General features: G+C 49.4%; 1 protein-coding gene across 4 annotated transcripts in view; it reads left to right on the plus strand.

The window, feature by feature from the left end:
• The window catches only part of CACNA1A (calcium voltage-gated channel subunit alpha1 A), a 277,546-nt gene that overhangs the window by 192,748 nt on the left and 66,804 nt on the right, over positions 1-17,994 (plus strand). For all 4 annotated transcript variants that reach the window (XM_047776880.1, XM_047776881.1, XM_047776879.1 and 1 more), the window contains 4 exons: positions 7,430-7,893; positions 9,779-9,917; positions 11,819-11,948; positions 17,385-17,444. In XM_047776880.1, the coding sequence (XP_047632836.1) occupies positions 7,430-7,893; positions 9,779-9,917; positions 11,819-11,948; positions 17,385-17,444 (793 nt within the window). The remainder of the gene's footprint in view (positions 1-7,429; positions 7,894-9,778; positions 9,918-11,818; positions 11,949-17,384; positions 17,445-17,994) is intronic.

Below are 17,994 nucleotides of genomic sequence, written 5' to 3' on the forward strand. Positions count from 1 at the left end.
TTTCCCATCTAGGGAAATGCCTTTGCCTTTGCCTCTCTGGGCTTTATCTTCCTCATCCGTAAAATGGGCCGGATCCTGATACCACCTCAGATGGTGGCTGTGGTGGAGACTAAACGAGTTAATACGTGCCGGTCTTAAGGACAGTGGGAGCACAAGGAAGCAGGATCTAGGGACTTGAGCATGCCCCAGGCAAGCTGTCCATAGCCCTTGGCAGAAGGATGCTGTAGTGATTAGCTGGCAAAGAGATGCGGTACAGGGCAGGCGTTATGCAATCAGCTGCCTATTCCGGGCAGATGATGGCAGATCCCCAAGAGGGAAGGGGGAAGGGGCCCTGACTTCAAAGTTTTCTGCCCCTTTTGAGTTCTCCTTGGAGACGCTTGGGAATGAAACTTGCCGAAGATTGATATTAGGCCTCTGCAGGCTGAGCTTGTTAAAATGCCACAACAAAATGCCATGACAGGCAGAGCTAACAGAAGAAACAAAAGCAAGACAGAATAAAGACCCTCAGATCCCCTTTCCATGCAAACAAGGGGCTCTTGGTCCTGTGCATGAGGCTGTCCCTCGAACAAAACCTACACCTAGGCCTCATCTGCTATGCTATTAGCACAATCTTTCTGGATGGTGACCAGAGGATTCATATTTGAAATGATAACTTCACTGAGCCTGCTTAAACAATATATTGGAGTTCCCGTTGTAGCTCAGTGAGTTAGTGTCAGTGAAGATGTGAGTTCAATCCCCAGCCTCACTCAGTAGGTTAAGGATCCAGTGTTGCCGCAAGCCGAGTTGCAGGTCACAGCTGTGGCTTGGATCCAGTGTTGCGTGGCTGTGGTGCAGGCCAGCAGCCGCAGCTCAGATTCAGCCCCTAACCTGGAACTTCCATATGCTGCAGGTATCACCCTAAAACTGTGTGTGTGTGTGTGTGTGTGTGTGTGTATGATAAAATATTCCCAGACAGCTTTTCATCTGATGTACAACTTCTAAAAAGGTACCAGGAGTGGGTTAGCATCAGGCATCTCTTTGTGGGCTATGGAAGAGGTTGAGGAAACGTTGGTTGGTTTTCATTTAATTGACAAAATGTATTTCATTTAATCCACACAGAATTCATTTCATTTAAGCCACACCATCAGAGCTGATGTTCACTGTCCAGCCACTGTCTCAGGTTCCCAGGGCTGCAGGCATTAACATTCGTCAGCTGATAGAAGGATCACTCCAATATCTGCCTCCATCTTCACATTTTTCTTTCCTCTGTCTGTCTGTTTCCCCTTCTCTCCTGTTCTAAGGACATTTGTCACTGGATTTAGGGTTCACCATCTAATTAAGAATGATCTTATCTGGAGACTCTTAGTTATATCTGCAAAGACCCCTTTTCCAAAAGATAGGAGGATGTATCTTTTGAGGGGCCACCATTCAACCCACTACAGTCCACCCCCTGAGCCCTCTTCAGGTGCAAAATACATTCACCTCATCCCAACATCCCGAAAAGTCTTGACCCAGCATTGGCTTAAAAATTCCAAATCTCATCATCTGAGTCCAGTATGGGTGAGACTCTAGGTATGAGCCCTTTGGGAGCAAAATTTTCTTCCATGTGTGGACCTGAAAACTTGAAAACAGATTATCTGCTTCCAAAATAACAGTGGTGGGACAAACACAAAATAGACCTTCCTGTTCCAAAAGGGAGAAATTGGAAGTAATAAAGGCCCCCGGTCCCCAGCAAATTCTAAATCCAGCAGGGCAAATTCCACTAGGTTTCAAGGCCTGGGAGTAATGCTCGTGGCCCTCAGCATATTCACACACTTATTCCTCACAGCAACTCAGTAAGGTTATTGTCACCCTGTTATGGGGGAGAAAGTCACCAGTGGTTACATAACAATAAGCTCTGGGATCTTTACTTTAGTTTCCAAGTTATAGGGAAGGTTCTACTAAGTATTGTCCCCAATTTAAAGATGAGGAAATGGCATTATCTTGTTCTTTTTAATGGCTGAGTAGTATTCCATTGTGTATATGTAAAACATCTTTTTAATCTATTCTTAATTCCATGTGCTCAGTGGAATACTATTCAGCCATAAAAAAGAACAAAGTAATGCCAGTTGCAGCAACGTGGATGGAACTAGAGACTCTCATACAAAGTGAAGTAAGTCAAAAAAAGACAAATACCATTGATACCACTTATATCTTGAATCTAATATATGCTACAAATGAACCAGAAAAGAAACAAATTAATGGTCTTGGAGAACAGACTTGTGGTTGCCAAAGGGAAGGGGGAGGAAATGGGATGGACTGAGAGTTTGGGGTTAGTGGATGCAAACTATTGCATTTGGAGTGGATAAGCAATGAGATCATGCTGTATAGCACAGGGAACTGTATCTAGTCACTTGTGATGGAATTTGATGGAGAATAATGTGAGAAAAAGAATGTGTACGTGTGTGTGTGTGAGACTGGGTCACTTTGCTGTACAGCAAAAATTGACAGAACATTGTAAACCAACTATAATAATTTTAAAAAAAGATAACAAGGGAGTTCCCGTCGTGGCTCAGTGGTTAACAAATCCAACTAGGAATCATGAGGTTGCGGGTTCGATCACTGGCCTTGCTCAGTGGGTTAAGGATCTGGCATTGCTGTGAGCTGTGGTGTTGGTTGCAGATGCGGCTCGGATCCCACATTGCTGTGGCTGTGGCATAGGCCGGCAGCTACAGCTCTGATTCGACCCCTAGCCTGGGAACCTCCATATGCCACAGGAACGGCCCTAGAAAAGGCAAAAAGACAAAAAAAATAATAATAATGAAACGGAGGCTCAGAGAGGTTAGTCAAACTACAAAGGATCAAATAGCTAGTCAGCGGCATTGCTGGGACTCAAACCCAGGTCACTGTGTCTCCAGAAGTGTCAGTCTAAGACCTGCCCACTAAGAATTGAGGAATTTACCTGGCCTACCCTTCTCCCTGTGTGGCCTTACAGAGACAAGCCTGAAAATAAATTGCCTCATCTCTCTTTTGCTTCCTAAAAACACCGTGGACTTTAGCAGGTTAAGGTTTGGGGCTAGTAGATGCAAACTATTATGTGGAATGAAATAGGCATCCATTCCTAGCATGGGTAGGCGATGAGGTCCTGCTGTATAGCACAGGGAACTATACCCAGTCTCTTGTGATAGAGATGGAAGATAATATGAGAAAAAAGTATATATGTATATGTATACATATACATATATATGAATGACTGGGTCACTTTGCTGTAATACAGAAATTGACAGAACATTGTAAATCAACTGTACTTTAATTTAAAAAATTATTATTATTTTATCTGCAAAAGTAGCAGTTCCCACTGTGGCACAATGGGTTAAGAATCAACTGTGGCAGCTTAGGTAGCTGCAGAGGTGCAGGTTCCATCCCCAGCCCTGCACAGTGGGTTAAAGGATCTGATGTTGCCACAGCTGCAGGTCACAGCTGTGGCTTGGATTGGATTCCTGGCCTGGGAACTTTTCTATGCCGCAGGTGTGGCCATTAAAAAAAAAAAAAAAATGCAGGAGTTCCTGTCGTGGTGTAGCGGAGATGAATCTGACTAGGAACCATGAGGTTGCGGACTCAATCCTTGGCCTTGCTTTGTGGGTTAAGGATCTGGCATTGCCATGAGCTGTGGTGTAGGTCGCAGGCGCAGCTTGGATCTGATGTGGCTGTGGCTGTGGCTGTGGCTGTGGCTGGCAGCTATGGCTCCAATTTGACCCCTAGCCTGGAGACCTCTATATGCCGCAGATACGGCCCCAAAAAGTAGGGGGAAAAATGCAAAAATGAAACAAGGAATGCGGTGCTGGTGGCTTAGCTAGTGGAAGGTCTCCCAGGGAAGCCAGCATTTTTTTTTATTCCTAAGTGTTAGGTAGGTTTAGGGTTCCAGATTGGGTCTAGGGAACCAGGCCCATCCTGTCCAGGAACCAAATTTGGTTCCTTAATTGCATCTAATCTCTCAAGTGTTTGATGAATGGATACAACCTGAGGGCTGTCTTTTGCTCACTTCCAGTCTCTTGAGTGAGCGTGTGATGGCGACAGCCTGACAAACCATTTTCTAGTGTGCTTGACTCAGCATCTCCGGGCCTCAGTCTCTTCATCTGTATAATGGGGGTAGTAACAATCCAGGCCTCATAGGATCTTTCCAGAAATTGAGTTAAAATAGAACAGATGCTGGCTCACACTATTGACAGTTACAGTGAGTGCCAAGAATTCCCTGCACCCCGCAGCTATGGGCTCCCTCCTGGGAGACCTCAAACTGCTTAGTAAGAAAGCTACAGTATCGGGTGGGGGTCAGTATGGGGCCTGGAGCCATGTGGTCTGGGTTCAAGACACCTCTGCCAGCAACTGACCATGTGGCCTTGGGCAAGGCCCTTCCCGTCTCAGGTTGAGAAATGGGAACAGTCATCCCTCATCCATAAAATGGGAATAACACCACCACCCACTCCCCGTGGCTATTCTGAGGATTAAGTGAGCTGAATATGTGTCAAGTCTGGCACACAGCAGGTACTCAGTGTGAGCTCTTATGAGATGTGAAAGGCACCAGTTGCAGAATTAAGGATTGCCTTTAAGAAGAGCCAGAGGGAGGAGTTCCCGCTGTGACCACAATGGGATGGGCAGCATCTCTGCAGAGCTGGGACACAGGTTCAATCCCTGGCCCGCCACAGTAGGTTAAGGATCCAGCATTGCCATAGCTGTGGCTTAGGTCACAACTGCAGCTCAGATCTGATCCCCGGCCTGGGAACTCCATATGCCACAGGGTGGCAAAAAAAAAAAAAAAAAAAAAAAAGGGAGTTCCCGTCGTGGCGCAGTGGTTAACGAATCCGACTAGGAACCATGAGGTTGCGGGTTCGGTCCCTGCCCTTGCTCAGTGGGTTAACGATCTGGCGTTGCCGTGAGCTGTGGTGTAGGTTGCAGACGCGGCTCGGATCCTGCGTTGCTGTGGCTCTGGCATAGGCCGGTGGCTACAGCTCCGATTCGACCCCTAACCTGGGAACCTCCATATGCCACGGGAGCGGCCCAAAGAAATAGCAAAAAGACCAAAAAAAAAAGCCAGAGGGAGAAGTTTTGGACTGCAGAGTCCTCTGAAGAGAGGAGTCATTGAGATTATAAACCACAGATGTCCTGGTGTTTCCAGGAAACAGACTTGGCCAGGCCCAGTCCCTGGGGGTGGAGGAAATAGGAAGCCTTATGGAGCTCGAGTTGTGGCTTAGTGGTAATGAACCCGATTAGTATAGTATCCATGAGAATTCAGGTTCCACCTCTGGCCTCGTTCAGTGGGTTAAGGATCTGGTGTTGCTGTGGCTGTGGTGTAGGTCGCAGCTGCAGATCCAATTTGACCTGTAGCCTGGGAATTTCCATATGCCACAGGTGCAGCCCTAAAAAGAAAAAAAGAAAAAAGAAGGGGGCCTCTTAACTGAGGATCCAGGGTCCAGAGGGGTGTCAGAAGGCAGACAGAGCAAACTGGGAGTCAGTTCCATCCAGATCCGTGCACGGGTGGGCAGAGCTGGGGCCAGCCAAGGACATACAGTGAGCAGAGCCTATAGCCTAGAAGGCACCAGCCAGACTCCAGGCCCCAGCCACCTCCCAGGGGCCCAGCTCCTGAGGGTCTCTGTATACTCAAGTGGGGGTGAGTATACAGATGGGAGGAGGCAGGAGTTGATGGGAGGTCTGGGCCTGTGGGACTTCTGGACCTCAGCGTCCTCATCTGAAAAAATGGGGACAGTCATTTATCATTCGACAAGAAATAACCAGGCCCTGTTCTGGGCACTAAACTTGTCTATGAACAAGAGAGACAAAAATAAACCCCCTTTGGAGTTCCCTGGTGACCTACTGGTTAAGGATTCAGCATTGAACCTGCTGTGGCTCGGGTTTGATCCCTGGCCATGAAACTTCCGCATGCTGTGGGGGTAGCCAAAAAATAAATAAAAATAAAAAAATTAACTGCTTACCTTGCAGAGCCGATGTCTCAGTGAGCATTGAGGTCAAAAAAGCTCAACAAGGACCTTTAACTTTTTTTTAAGAGTATAGTTGCTTTAAATTATTGTGTCAATTTCTGCTCTACAGTATAGTGACCCAGTCGTACATATACAGACATTCTTTTTCTTATACTATCTTCCATCATGTTCTGTCCCAGGAGATTGCATATAGTTCCCTGTGCTGTACAGTAGGACCTCATTGCTTAGCCATTCTAAATGGAATAGTTGACATCTCCCAACCCCAAACTCCCCATCCATCCCACCCCCCCTTAGCAACCACAAGTCCGTTCTGTGTGTCTGAGTTTGTTTCTGTTTTGTAGATCAGTTCATTTGTGCCCAGACCATTAACTCTTTTCTCCCTTCCTCCAAATGCTCTGAACACTCCTATTCTTTTCTTCTCACATCCATCTGCTTGGTGTTAATTGTTGGAGTAATTGAGGCACCAAACTCCCATCCACCTCATCCCCCCACCCCGACCCTGCACTCTCCACCTCCAGCCCCACCAGCCTCCTGAAACTCAACGAGCTTGTCCCTATCTCAGGGCCTTTGCTCTGGCAGTTCCCCCTACCTGGAATGCTTTGCCCACCACACTTGTACCCCTATGAGAAATTACCTTCTGTGTTCACCAGCTGGGTGGCCTTGGGCAAGAGACTTAACCTCGCTGAGCATCAGTTTTCTCATCTGTAAAATGGTGCTAGTAGTGGTGCCTCTTAGGGCTAAGGAGGGAGGGGTATTCCAAGCCAAGTGCTTAGAAGCACCTGGGGATTTGTGTTACCATAATGTTTGCTGTTATTATTCTCGTTGTTATTTTTTTTATGTCAGTGTACATATGTTCCCTGCTTACTACAAGCATTTAATGCCATGAGGCAGTTCCCCCCCTAAAGTGATGGTGTCCTTGTGACTGCTTTAGCCGCTCCTGGGAATAGTCTGTGCCCCAGTCCTGCCTCGGAGCTAATGTGGGACACAGAGGCAAGGTCAGGGAAGTTTGGGTCAGAGGATGCAGGCTCTAGCAGAGAGTTTTTTCCCCTCTGATTTCCCCGTGAGGAAGTAGCCTTGACCCCTAGGCAATTATATTCACACGGGGCCTTGATCCCCATGAAGAATGGATCAGGGAGTTCCCACTGTGGTGCAACAGCCTCAGCAGCGTCTCTTGGGAGCACTGGGACGCAGGTTGGATCCCTGGCCCGGCACAGTGGGGTTAGGGATCCAGCATTGCCGAAGCTGTGGCTCAGGTCGCAACTACGACTCAGATCTGATCCGTGGGAACTCCATATGCCGAGAGGCAGCCAAAAGAGAGGAAAAAAAAAAAAAACTGACCAGGACCTGGAGAGTTACAGGACATGGCCCTTCCGTGGCCAACCCGTACCTGGAACAGTAGACTCTTAGGCAGGATCCAGAAACATTCACTCCATTCTAACTCACTTATGGGTTCTTTCTCATTGGCCTGCCTGCCGCAGAGAGAACCAGGGCTCCGGGGTCCCCATGTCGGGCCCCAACCTGTCGACCACCCGGCCGATCCAGCAGGACCTGAGCCGCCAAGACCCACCGCTGGCCGAGGACATCGACAACATGAAGAACAACAAGCTGGCCACCGCGGAGTCAGCCGGTCCCCACGACAGCCTCGGCCATGCTGGCCTGCCCCCGAGCCCGGCCAAGATAGGGAACAGCACCGACCCGGGCCCCACGCCGGCCCCACCCACCACAGCCACCAACCCCCAGAACACCGCCAGCCGCCGGACACCCAACAACCCGGGGAACCCGTCCAACCCTGGCCCCCCCAAGACCCCCGAGAACAGCCTTATCGTCACCAACCCCAGCAGCACCCAGACCAACTCAGCTAAGACTGCCAGGAAACCCGACCACACCACGGTGGACATTCCCCCAGCCTGCCCGACCCCCCTCAACCACACTGTCGTCCAAGGTATGAGCTCCAGTCTGGCACCTCACTGAGCAGGGCAGCCTGCCTCCTGGGCTCAATCCTCACAGCTCAGCTGGGTGGCCCTGGACAGTGACCCCACCTCTCTGGCCTCAGGTTCTCCCTCTGGAAAATGGGTAGAAACACAGTTCCCGCCCCACAGGGCTGCTGGGAGGATTAAATGAGATGATCTGCTCCATAGCTTAGCAATATTTCCTGCTTCCTGATTGCCCCCAGGGCAGCCAGGGAGCCACCATATTTGAGAAGCAGCAGATCCCTCTGATGGAAGTTGGGGGGAGGAGGGGGTCAGTTGGTTCTCTAAGCCAGCGCTGTCCAAATGTGACACAAGCCACCTCTGTAATTTTGAATTTTCTAGCAGTCATGTTCAAACAAGGAAGGTGGAGTTCCCTGGTGGTCTGGTGGTTAGGATTCGGCACTTTCACTGTTGCTGCCTGGGTTCAGTGTCTGGTGTGAGAACTGAGATCCCACATCAAGCTGCTGCACACCGTGGCCAAAAAAAGGGGGAGAGGAGGAAGGAAGGAAGAAAGAAAGAAATGATTTTAAAAATAAAAAATAGATGAACTGAACCTTAATTGTAAATTGTATTTAGCCCTAAATGCTCTTCATTTATATCCAAAATGTCAACATTTCAATGTGTCAACAGTACCTTTTAAATTATTAATGAGGAGTTCCCATTGTGGCTCAGTGGGAGAGAGAACCCGACACTGTGTCTGTGAGGATGGGGGTTCGATCCCTGGCCTCACTCAGCAGGTTAAGGGGCCAGCGTTGCTGCAGGCTGTAGGTTGCAGATGCAGCTCTGATCCAGTGCTTCTGTGGCTGTGGTATAGACCAGTTCAACCCCTAGCCTGGGAACTTCCATGTGCCACAGATGCAGCTGTTAAGAAAAAAAAAAAAAAAGTTATTAATGAGCTATTTTACCATCTTTTTCTTGTACTCGGTTCTGGAAATCTGGCATGTTTTACACCGACAGCCTAGTGCATTTTGGAGTAGCCATGTTTCAAATGTTGGACAGTGCAGGTCTAGACCCTGGAGGGACTGTCTGTTTTTGCTCCCCCTTAAACCTCCCCCATGTAAAATCATGATCTGAGAAGCACTAGGAATTTGGGAGTTACCCCCTGATCTTACCATTTTCAGGATGGTAACAGGGGCCCCGTTCCTTTGTGTCAGTTGTATGTAAGCACTGTCCGAGAGTCTGCTCAGTAAATGCTCACTACAGCCCCACAAGGCAGACCTTGCCATTGTGCCCATTTCACAGATATAAAAAACTGAGGCTCAGCCTGTCCACAGACACACAGAGCAAGTAGGCTGCAGAATCAATGCTCAGGAGGATGGTGCCTCCCTGCCCCAGTCAGAAGGGTGTTAATGGAGGGAAACTCTGTAGTTTGACTGTAGGAGAGCTCAGTAGTCCCATCTGTACAGTGGGGCTTGGGACTCACCCTGCCTGCCTCTAAGTGACAGTAGGAAGGTCATCAGGGGCTCGGGGCAGGTCCGTTACTATCCCATTAATCACAGACTTGGGGGCAGGTCTGTTAATACCAGACTCACGGCTATAGAGGGGTTAAAAGCAAGCACTCTGGGAGCAGGCTGACCGGGTTCAAATCCTAGCTTTGCCAAATCCCAGCCACGTGACCTTAGGCAAGTCATGTCACCTCTCTGTGCCTCAGCTTCCTCGTCTATAATAAAGTGGGGAATCATGGAGTACCAACCTCGTAGGGTCATGTGAAGATTAGATGGCTGAAGAGGGTGCCTGGCACATAATAGGCACTTTCTCAGTGTCAGCTGCTTTTCACCTGCTCTGGGGAGTGGACAGGAGACCAGAGACTTGTGGGAAACCGTGGAGGGAGCCCTGTGTTGGTTCTTGTCCCAACAGTGAACAAAAACGCCAACCCAGACCCACTGCCAAAAAAGGAGGAAGAGAAGAAAGAGGAGGAGGAAGACGACCCCGGGGAAGACGGCCCCAAGCCCATGCCCCCCTACAGCTCCATGTTTATCCTCTCCACCACCAACCCGTGAGTATGGCCCATTGCCAGGGCAGGGGGCTCAGGGCTTCCACTGACAAGGGGTAATGGGGACGACTTGCCTCTAGGACCACAATTAGTCCATAGGAGACCTTGAGCAAGTTTTTAAATGATGCCCTGCAGAGTTCCCGTTGTGGCTCAGTGGTTACGAACCTCACTAGTATCCACGAGAACACAGGTTTGATCCCTGGCCTCACTCAGTGGGTTTAAGGATCCAGCTTTGCCATGAGCTGTGGTATAGGTTGAGATGTGGCTCAGATCTGGTGCTGCTGTGGCTGTGGCTTAGGCCGGCAGCTACAGTTCAGATTTGACCCCTAGCCTGGGAACTTCTATATGCTGCGGGTGCAGCCCTAAAAGACCAAAAAAAAAAAAAAAATGGTGCCACTTTCTTAAGTCATATAAAATATAAAACTTATAAAGTACTGATTTTGTTGGAAAAGACCCCTTCCTGCCATCAGCTGGAAAATCATAAATATCCAAATCTACACAGACTGTGATGTGAGAGATATCAAAATGGCTGCCTTGTGCAGTGCACAACCTGTACAACCATACATGGCAGCCCTGGTCCCTGAGCTCTGCTCCACAGATGTATGGAAGGGAAGATGGTCTCTGAGTTCCATGGCCCTCTGTCTTGGCATCCTTGAGAAGGATGGATTATTTAGGAAAGACATTTATCACATTTGTCTTGGTGGCTCAGAAGTTGTTTTTCCAAAGGGTATTTCTTGAAACCCTGGTTCTCCAAATGCTTCTTGACAAAGAAGAGTCATGTCAAATAAGCCACAGGGGAAACTGCTTTCTCTAACCTGCATCTTGGAGTCTCACCCTGTGCATTTAATTTTTTTACTTGGTTCACTTTCTGTTTTACTAAAGAAATACTTATGTGGCACTTACTCAGCACCAGGCACTATTCTGAATGCTTTACACATTAAACAAAAATTTTTTTTCTCATAATAACCCTATAGGGTTTGGTACTGTGTTTATCCCCATTTGACAGATGAAGAAACTGAGGTTCAGAGAAGTGAAGTCACCTGGCCCAAAGTCATAAGCAAGCAAGCCAGAGAGCCCAGACAGACTGACTCCAGTATCTCTGTTCTTAGCCATTCGACCCTGTGCCATTCATACAGTTTCATGACAAATTTATCGTAATTAGTTCCACTTAAGAGGTTAAATACTCAGGTATTATCTCATTAGTACATTAAAGACTCTGATAAGGCCTGCAATTTAAAATTTAAGTAACTTTTTGGAGCCTCTACCATGTACCAGGTATTCACTCTTTTGATCCTCACATTCTTGTGAGTTAGGCACTATTTTTAAGGTCATTTCACAGATGAGAGCACTCAGATACAGTAACTTGCCTAAGGTCGCTCAAATAATTTAAAAAAAAAAATCTAGGAAGTTCCCTCCTGGGGCAGCAAGTTAAGGATACAGCATTGCTGCAGCTTGGTGCAGACCAAAACTGTTGCGTGGGTTTGAGCCCACGGCCCAGGAACGTCCACTTGCTGTGGATGTGGCCAAAAAAAAAAAAAGAAAGAAAGAAAAGAAATCTTCTTAACCCCAAATTTCCCAATTTTGTTTGACCACGTGACATTTTTTTCACCTACTGCAGAATCAAGGACAGTGTTTCTTGAACTCATCCTGTGAATGGATGTTCCAGGGGTGTTGTTTGGAAGCAAGAGGAATTTATAAGCAGAGATGTGAACACCTTCCCTCACTGAGGCCTCCCCTGCCTCAAGAGGGCCGTCAGATATAGGAACCTGATGCTTTTCTGGGTGTGGGATCTTGGGAGTTAGAGATCTCGGGTAGTGGTGGGTGACATAAGGAGATTACCGAAGGAGAGGGCGCAGTAGCCTGTGGTCTGAGTGGACGTCTGCACACCCACCTCTCCCCAACAGCCTTCGCCGCCTGTGCCATTACATCCTGAACCTGCGCTACTTTGAGATGTGCATCCTCATGGTCATTGCCATGAGCAGCATCGCCCTGGCGGCCGAGGACCCTGTGCAGCCCAACGCACCTCGGAACAACGTGAGTGGCACCCAGCAGGCTCCTTCCCAGCCCTGCTCCTCTGGCACGGGCCACTTCCTCCTGCATTCTAGAAGCTGATAGCCGGGGTGGAAGGGTTGTCAGGGGCGACCCTGGACACAGGCCCCAGGGGAACTTTGGTTCTTAAGGGATTTCTGGAGGAAGGATAGTCCTTGAGGCTCTGTGTGTCTGGTGGGGAAGAGGTGGCTTTGAGTGGCTGGAGCTGAAAATTGCTGGAATCTCTGGCTGGGGCAGGTTGGGGTGGGAGTGGAGGAGGCTGGCAGAGTGTAGAGGTGCACAAGCTCCGAGTGGAATGTGGGAGGTACCGAGACCTCCCCTCTGCAGCCAAGTCTCACCAAACAGACTTTTTTTCTCTTTTTTAGGGCCACACTTGGGGCAATATGGAAGTTCCCGGGCTAGGGGTCAAATTGGAGCTGCAGCTGCCAATTTGCACCACAACTCACGGCAACCCCGGATCCTTAACCCACTGAATGAGGCCAGGGATGGAACCCTCAACCTCATGGATATTAGTTGGGTTCTTAACCCACTGAGCTACAATGGAAACTCCCAGACTTTTTTGTTTTCATGTGAAGCCTTGAAAGAAAAAATTATTTTGTCTTGGAAGCACATGTGCCTAAACTTTTAGCTTTGGGGAGAGCTAAAAAGCTTCGGGGGCCCAGAATCTGCTAACAGCCCCTGTCAATTGAGTGCTTGCTGTGTTCCCAGCACAACCCTGGACACTTGAAATATCCCTATTGGGCAGATGAGGAAACTGAGGCCCAGGGAGTTTAAGTGACCTGTCCGGGGTCACACAGCAGAATTCCAGTTCTGCCTCCCCTAGATTTCCTACTGCTTCCCCCACAGCCATCTGTTTTTGAGAACTACTGTGTGCAGGTCACCCCTTGAGTCCTGCCAAGGAAGAGTGAGTGTTGGCCGTAGTTGAGAGGGGAAACCAAAGCACCAATGGGGAGGAAGGCGTGGCAGAGGCTGGGCTAGTGGCCACGCCTTCTTCCCCAGCTCCTTCCTCTACCCCCATCGCACGCAAGCCTCCCCACCACCGCAGAGCCAAAGGTACATTTTCCACTGGGAGCCCGGCCCTGCTGCCCTTGCTAAGTAGGTTAGGAGCCTTGGCGAGGCTGGCAGGTCCCATAAATCAAGCCAGGTCCGCAGCTTACTTTGCACTTTCCCTTCCTTCGCAGGCCTGGCAGGCCCCCTGGGGACCCAATGGGGAAGATAGAAGGAAATAATTAGAGCAAGGTTCCCGAAGGATACTGGGACCAGGGCAGGACAGAGGCTGCACTCCGATACCTCCTGCTGCCCAGTGTCCCCAAGGGAGCCAGGATCGTGGAGGGGGCGTCCCAAAAGAGGTCAGCAGACCCCTTGCCAAGTCTAAGAGGCGGAAGTAGGCTTTATCTCTGGCAAGGAGTGGGTGGGGATTCTGGGGCCCGAGACCAGCCCCATGGGGCTTTTGCAAAGTGCTGGATCCTCTGACAGCCTCCCCCCACCTGCCCCGCCTCATCTCACAATTGCAACATCTCTCCTCAAAGCCCTCCCCTATTCAGAAAGTACCATGGCCCCATACTGGCCGCTGATGCCCCAGAACTCCTCCCTGAGTTCTTTTCAGGAGCTGATCTAGAATGGGCCTCAAGAATTCCTGCTGTGGCACAGTGGGTTAATAATCAGCTTGGCTCTGTGGCGTTGCTGGTTCAGTGTCTGGCCCGGTTCGATGCCCAGCCAGGTGCATAGATCGGATTCAGTCCCTGGCTGAGGAACTTCCATATGCCATGGGTGGGACCAAAAACAGAGACAAAAAAAAAAAATAGAAAAGTGGGGCCTTAGAAAAGTGTGAAGAACATGTGATCCAGAGTTTATCAAGGTTTTTCTTTTGTTTTGTTTTGTTTTGTTTTGTCTTTTTAGGGCTGCACCCACAGCATATGGAATTTCCCATGGCACAGCAAGGCCAGATCCGAGCCACATCTGTGACCTACACCACAGTTCATGGCAATGCCAGATCCTTAATCCACTGAGTGAGGCCAGGGATCGAACCTGAATCCTCATAGCTAGTAAGGTTCATTTTCTGCTGAGCTGCAACAAGAACTCCTAGCAAGGATTTTAAGGCACGCACACCCATGTAAGCATCACCCAAAGCTAGAAAGAGAACATAACTTCCCCGGACCACAGGCACCTCCTCCATTACCCCCTGTTGTCAACAGTGCCTCTGCAGCTGGGTTCACAAGTGGGGACAATGTCTGCAGACACATTTGGGTGTCATGAGTTGGGGTGGGTCAGGAATTGCTACTGGCATCAAGAAGGGGATGCAGCAGGGGCACCGTTCATCACCCTGCAGTGCACAGGGCAGCCCCTCCGCAGAGAATAACCGGCCCCCTATTGTCAACAAATGCTGAGCTTGAAAAACCCTACCCTAGAGGCATCCACAGCTCCAACTTCTGGAAGGAGCATTTCTTAGCTCCTCTCAATTTCCTACCTGTGCATGCATCCTTAAACAGTAGAAAACGAATTTTTGCCTGTTTCTAACAGATGGAATAATTCTTTGCCTCTCTTCTGTCACCCAACATTGTGTCCCCCATGAGATGAGCATATATTGCTGTGGATAGTGATGGTCATTCTTTTCCATTGCTGTTTAATATTCCACTGTGCGGCATAATTTGTTTATCCATTTTCCTGTTGACAGTTATTCTGATTGTCTGCAGTTTAGACAGCTGTCACCACATCCCTTACCCCCCAACATGTCTCCTGGGGCACCTAATCATGACTTTCTCCAGGGTACATAATCAGAAATGGAGGAGTTCCTGTTGTGGCTCAGGGGGTTAAGAACCCAACATAGGAGTTCCCGCCGTGGCTCAGTGGTTAATGAATCCAACTAGGAACAATGAGGTTGCAGGTTTGATCCCTGGCTTTGCTCAGTGGGTTAAGGACCCAGCGTTGCTGTGAGCTGTGGTGTAGGCTGGCAGCTACAGCTCCAATTCAACCCCTAACCTGGGAACCTCCATGTGCCACGGGTTTGGCACTGAAAAGACAAAAGACAAAAAAAAAAAAAAAAACCAACATAGTGTCCGTGAAGATGTGAGTTTGATCTCTGGACTTGCTCAGTGGGTTAAGTGTCCAGCATTGCCCCAGGCATGCTGTAGGTCAGTGATGCAGCTCAGATCTTGCATTGCTGTGGCTGTGGTGCAGGCCAGCACCTACCTGCAGCTCCAATTTGACCCCTAGCCTGGGAAGTTCCATATGCCACAGGTGCAGCCCTAAAAAGGAAAAAAAAAAGACAGAGGTGGAATTTCTGGATCATAGAATTTGCATATGGTCAGTTCCACCCAGTGCAGCCAGAATGTTTACTGGGTCATACAGTGACACTTGCACCAGCATCATAGGAGGGTCCCACTGCAGCACAGTCTTGTCAACACTTGGTGCTGTCAGCCCTTTGATTTAGCCAACCTGGTGGGTGTGGAATCTCACTGGGACTTTGATTTGCATTTCCCCTGTGATCAATGAGACGGAGAACATTTTTGGATTCCACTGAGCCACTGAAAACTTCCATTTGCATAAGCCAAAAGGATCTACATATGAAATACAGTTGAACCTGATTTTTTTGGCCTTTTGATTTCCTCTTGTCTGCTTATTAAGCTATCCAGAATTTGATTCACCTGACCACCTGGTCGGCCTTTCTCCTCCCTCCTTTCCTTCCTTCTTCCTGTCCATCTGTTCATCACTTCATTTAGTGATTATTTAATGAGCTGCTGCATGTCAGGTGCTGAGCTAAACATCAAGGATTGACAAGGGACGAGACAGTCCCTGCCTTCCTATAGCTCATGAAGCACCAGGCCTTTATCCATGCTGTACCCTCTGCCCGGTACACCTGAAACGTTCTCCCACCACCATCCCCTCAGCCTTTCCATACCCTTCCAGCCCCTTGCACCTGCCACCCATCCCAGGAAACCAGCTAGTCTGGCCACTCTGGTCTCCCATGGCCCTTCAAGCACCCCACATGATGGGAATGGGAGTTGTGACCACACAGAGCCCAGCTCCTGAAGGACCCAGTACAGTCCCAGCTATTCGTGCATTTTAGTCAGCAAACATTTCTTGAGCTGTATGCTTGGCCTTGCTCTATAAGTTGGAAATGCCAAGGGGTCAGACAAACATCTCTGCCCTTCTGAGGTTGATACTCAAGTAGAGGAGATGAACAGAGAGATTCTTAATAACCATAGTAAGTGATTTGTCAGGAAGTAATCAGTGCCGGGGGGGGCAGTGAGAGGTGGGAGAAAAGGGGTAGACTTGGTAAGGGAGATCACAGGCACCAGGAAAATGGAATTTGAAACAGGCAGCCAGGGAAGGCTGCAGTGAGAAAGGGATATTTGAGCCAAGTCATGAACGAGGAGAGAGAAGGAATCAGGTAGAACAAGGGGAAGAGCATTCCAGGCGGAGGGAACAGCCTGTGCAAAGGCCCTGAGGTGAGAACATCCAGGGTGGCAGAAGGAAAGTAAGCAACAGGGAGTGGAATGAGGTAAGGGCAGGGAGGTGACCAGGCAGATTAGGCAGGGCCTTAGGCACCACAAAGAGGACTTTGGCTTTTACCTGGAGTGAGGTAGGAGCCACAGTTTCTTGGGGGCCGGGGGTGGCGCAGAGAGGTGCGGCCTGACTTGGGTGTTCACAAGCGCCCTCTGGTGTCCATACTCAGTAATTACAGCTCTTCTCCAAGGCAAATCTGCCAGAGTTGGCCCCCTGTGCTTACCATATGCTGGGCTTGCACCAGGGTCACACCAGAGGCAAACTATGACATGGACATGGCCAGGAAAGGGGCCAGAATGCAAGACATTGCCCATCCAAACAGAAACCACTAATGCTTGGTCTTTGTAATGTGGTGGGGAGGGAAAGAATCAACCAGTTCTGGTGACCATGTAGCCACTGATTAGGGAGAGAAATAAACACCACAGTAGAGCCTGGTCCCCAGTGTCTAGAGGACTAGTCATGTTTAGGAAACCCTGTGTGGGAACAGTTTCTCACCCAGGAAACCCAGCAGGTCAAGGGCACTGGGGGATCAGGCCCATCACCAACAGAGACAGCCCTCCTTGAGCTTCCCTCTGGTCTATTTAGGGCTTGGGGCAAATAAAAAAGGCACCCTTCCCGTAGGTAAGCAAACCAGCCTAATAGAGTAACTTTTGTTGAGACTTTGCTGCCATCTGCTGGAAAATTTCATTGTCACAACATACAAATCTGCACTGAGATAGGGTGGGAGGGGCCCTTGTGAAGTGCATGACGTGCTCGGCTGTAGGAAGCTGCAGCATTTCTTCATGTGGGTGGAGACACTGCTCCTCGGGGACTTTGCTGGAGGCCACACACCCCGGGGCGGGCATGACTAGGTTCATGGGGGCTACACCAGAGCAAGCCAATGATCTGCTGCCTCCTTGCTTTTCTTCCCTGCAGGTGCTGCGATATTTTGACTACGTTTTTACAGGCGTCTTTACCTTTGAGATGGTGATAAAGGTGCGTGCCAGGGCTCCATAGGATTCTGCCCTCTCAAGAATGCCACCCAGGGACAGGAGGCTCACCCCAGATATTACAAATGCTTGCCGTGTTCGAGAAGCAGCAAGGAGTATGGTGTGACTGAAAGGAGTGAGGGAGGAGGGTGGGGAAACCAGGGCAGGGAGGTGACAGGGACCAGTCCTGCAGGAACTTGAGGGCCATGAGGACTGGGACTTTTTATCCCAAATGAGGTGGGAGCCATGGAAGGTTCTGAGCAGAAGGACTTAGGTGCTCTCTGGCGCCCTCTAGCCTCCGTGAGAAGGAAAGACTTGTGGGAGGGAGCAGAGTGGTTGGGAGCCAAGAGAACTAGGAGCAGGTGATCCAGGCAGAAGAGGATGGGAACCTGCCTAAGGAAGTGGCAAAGAAGGTGGTGAAAAGTAGACAGGATTCTGGAAGGTATGCAAGGCAGAACCAACCAGGTAGGCTGATGGATCTTGGATGAGATTAAAGGCTTTGACCTAAGAACCAGCAAGTCAGAACAATGTTCATAAGATGGGAAGGTGCCTTGGGC

This window comes from Phacochoerus africanus, chromosome 4 (genome assembly GCF_016906955.1).
Source record: "Phacochoerus africanus isolate WHEZ1 chromosome 4, ROS_Pafr_v1, whole genome shotgun sequence".
Classification (NCBI taxonomy): domain Eukaryota; kingdom Metazoa; phylum Chordata; class Mammalia; order Artiodactyla; family Suidae; genus Phacochoerus; species Phacochoerus africanus.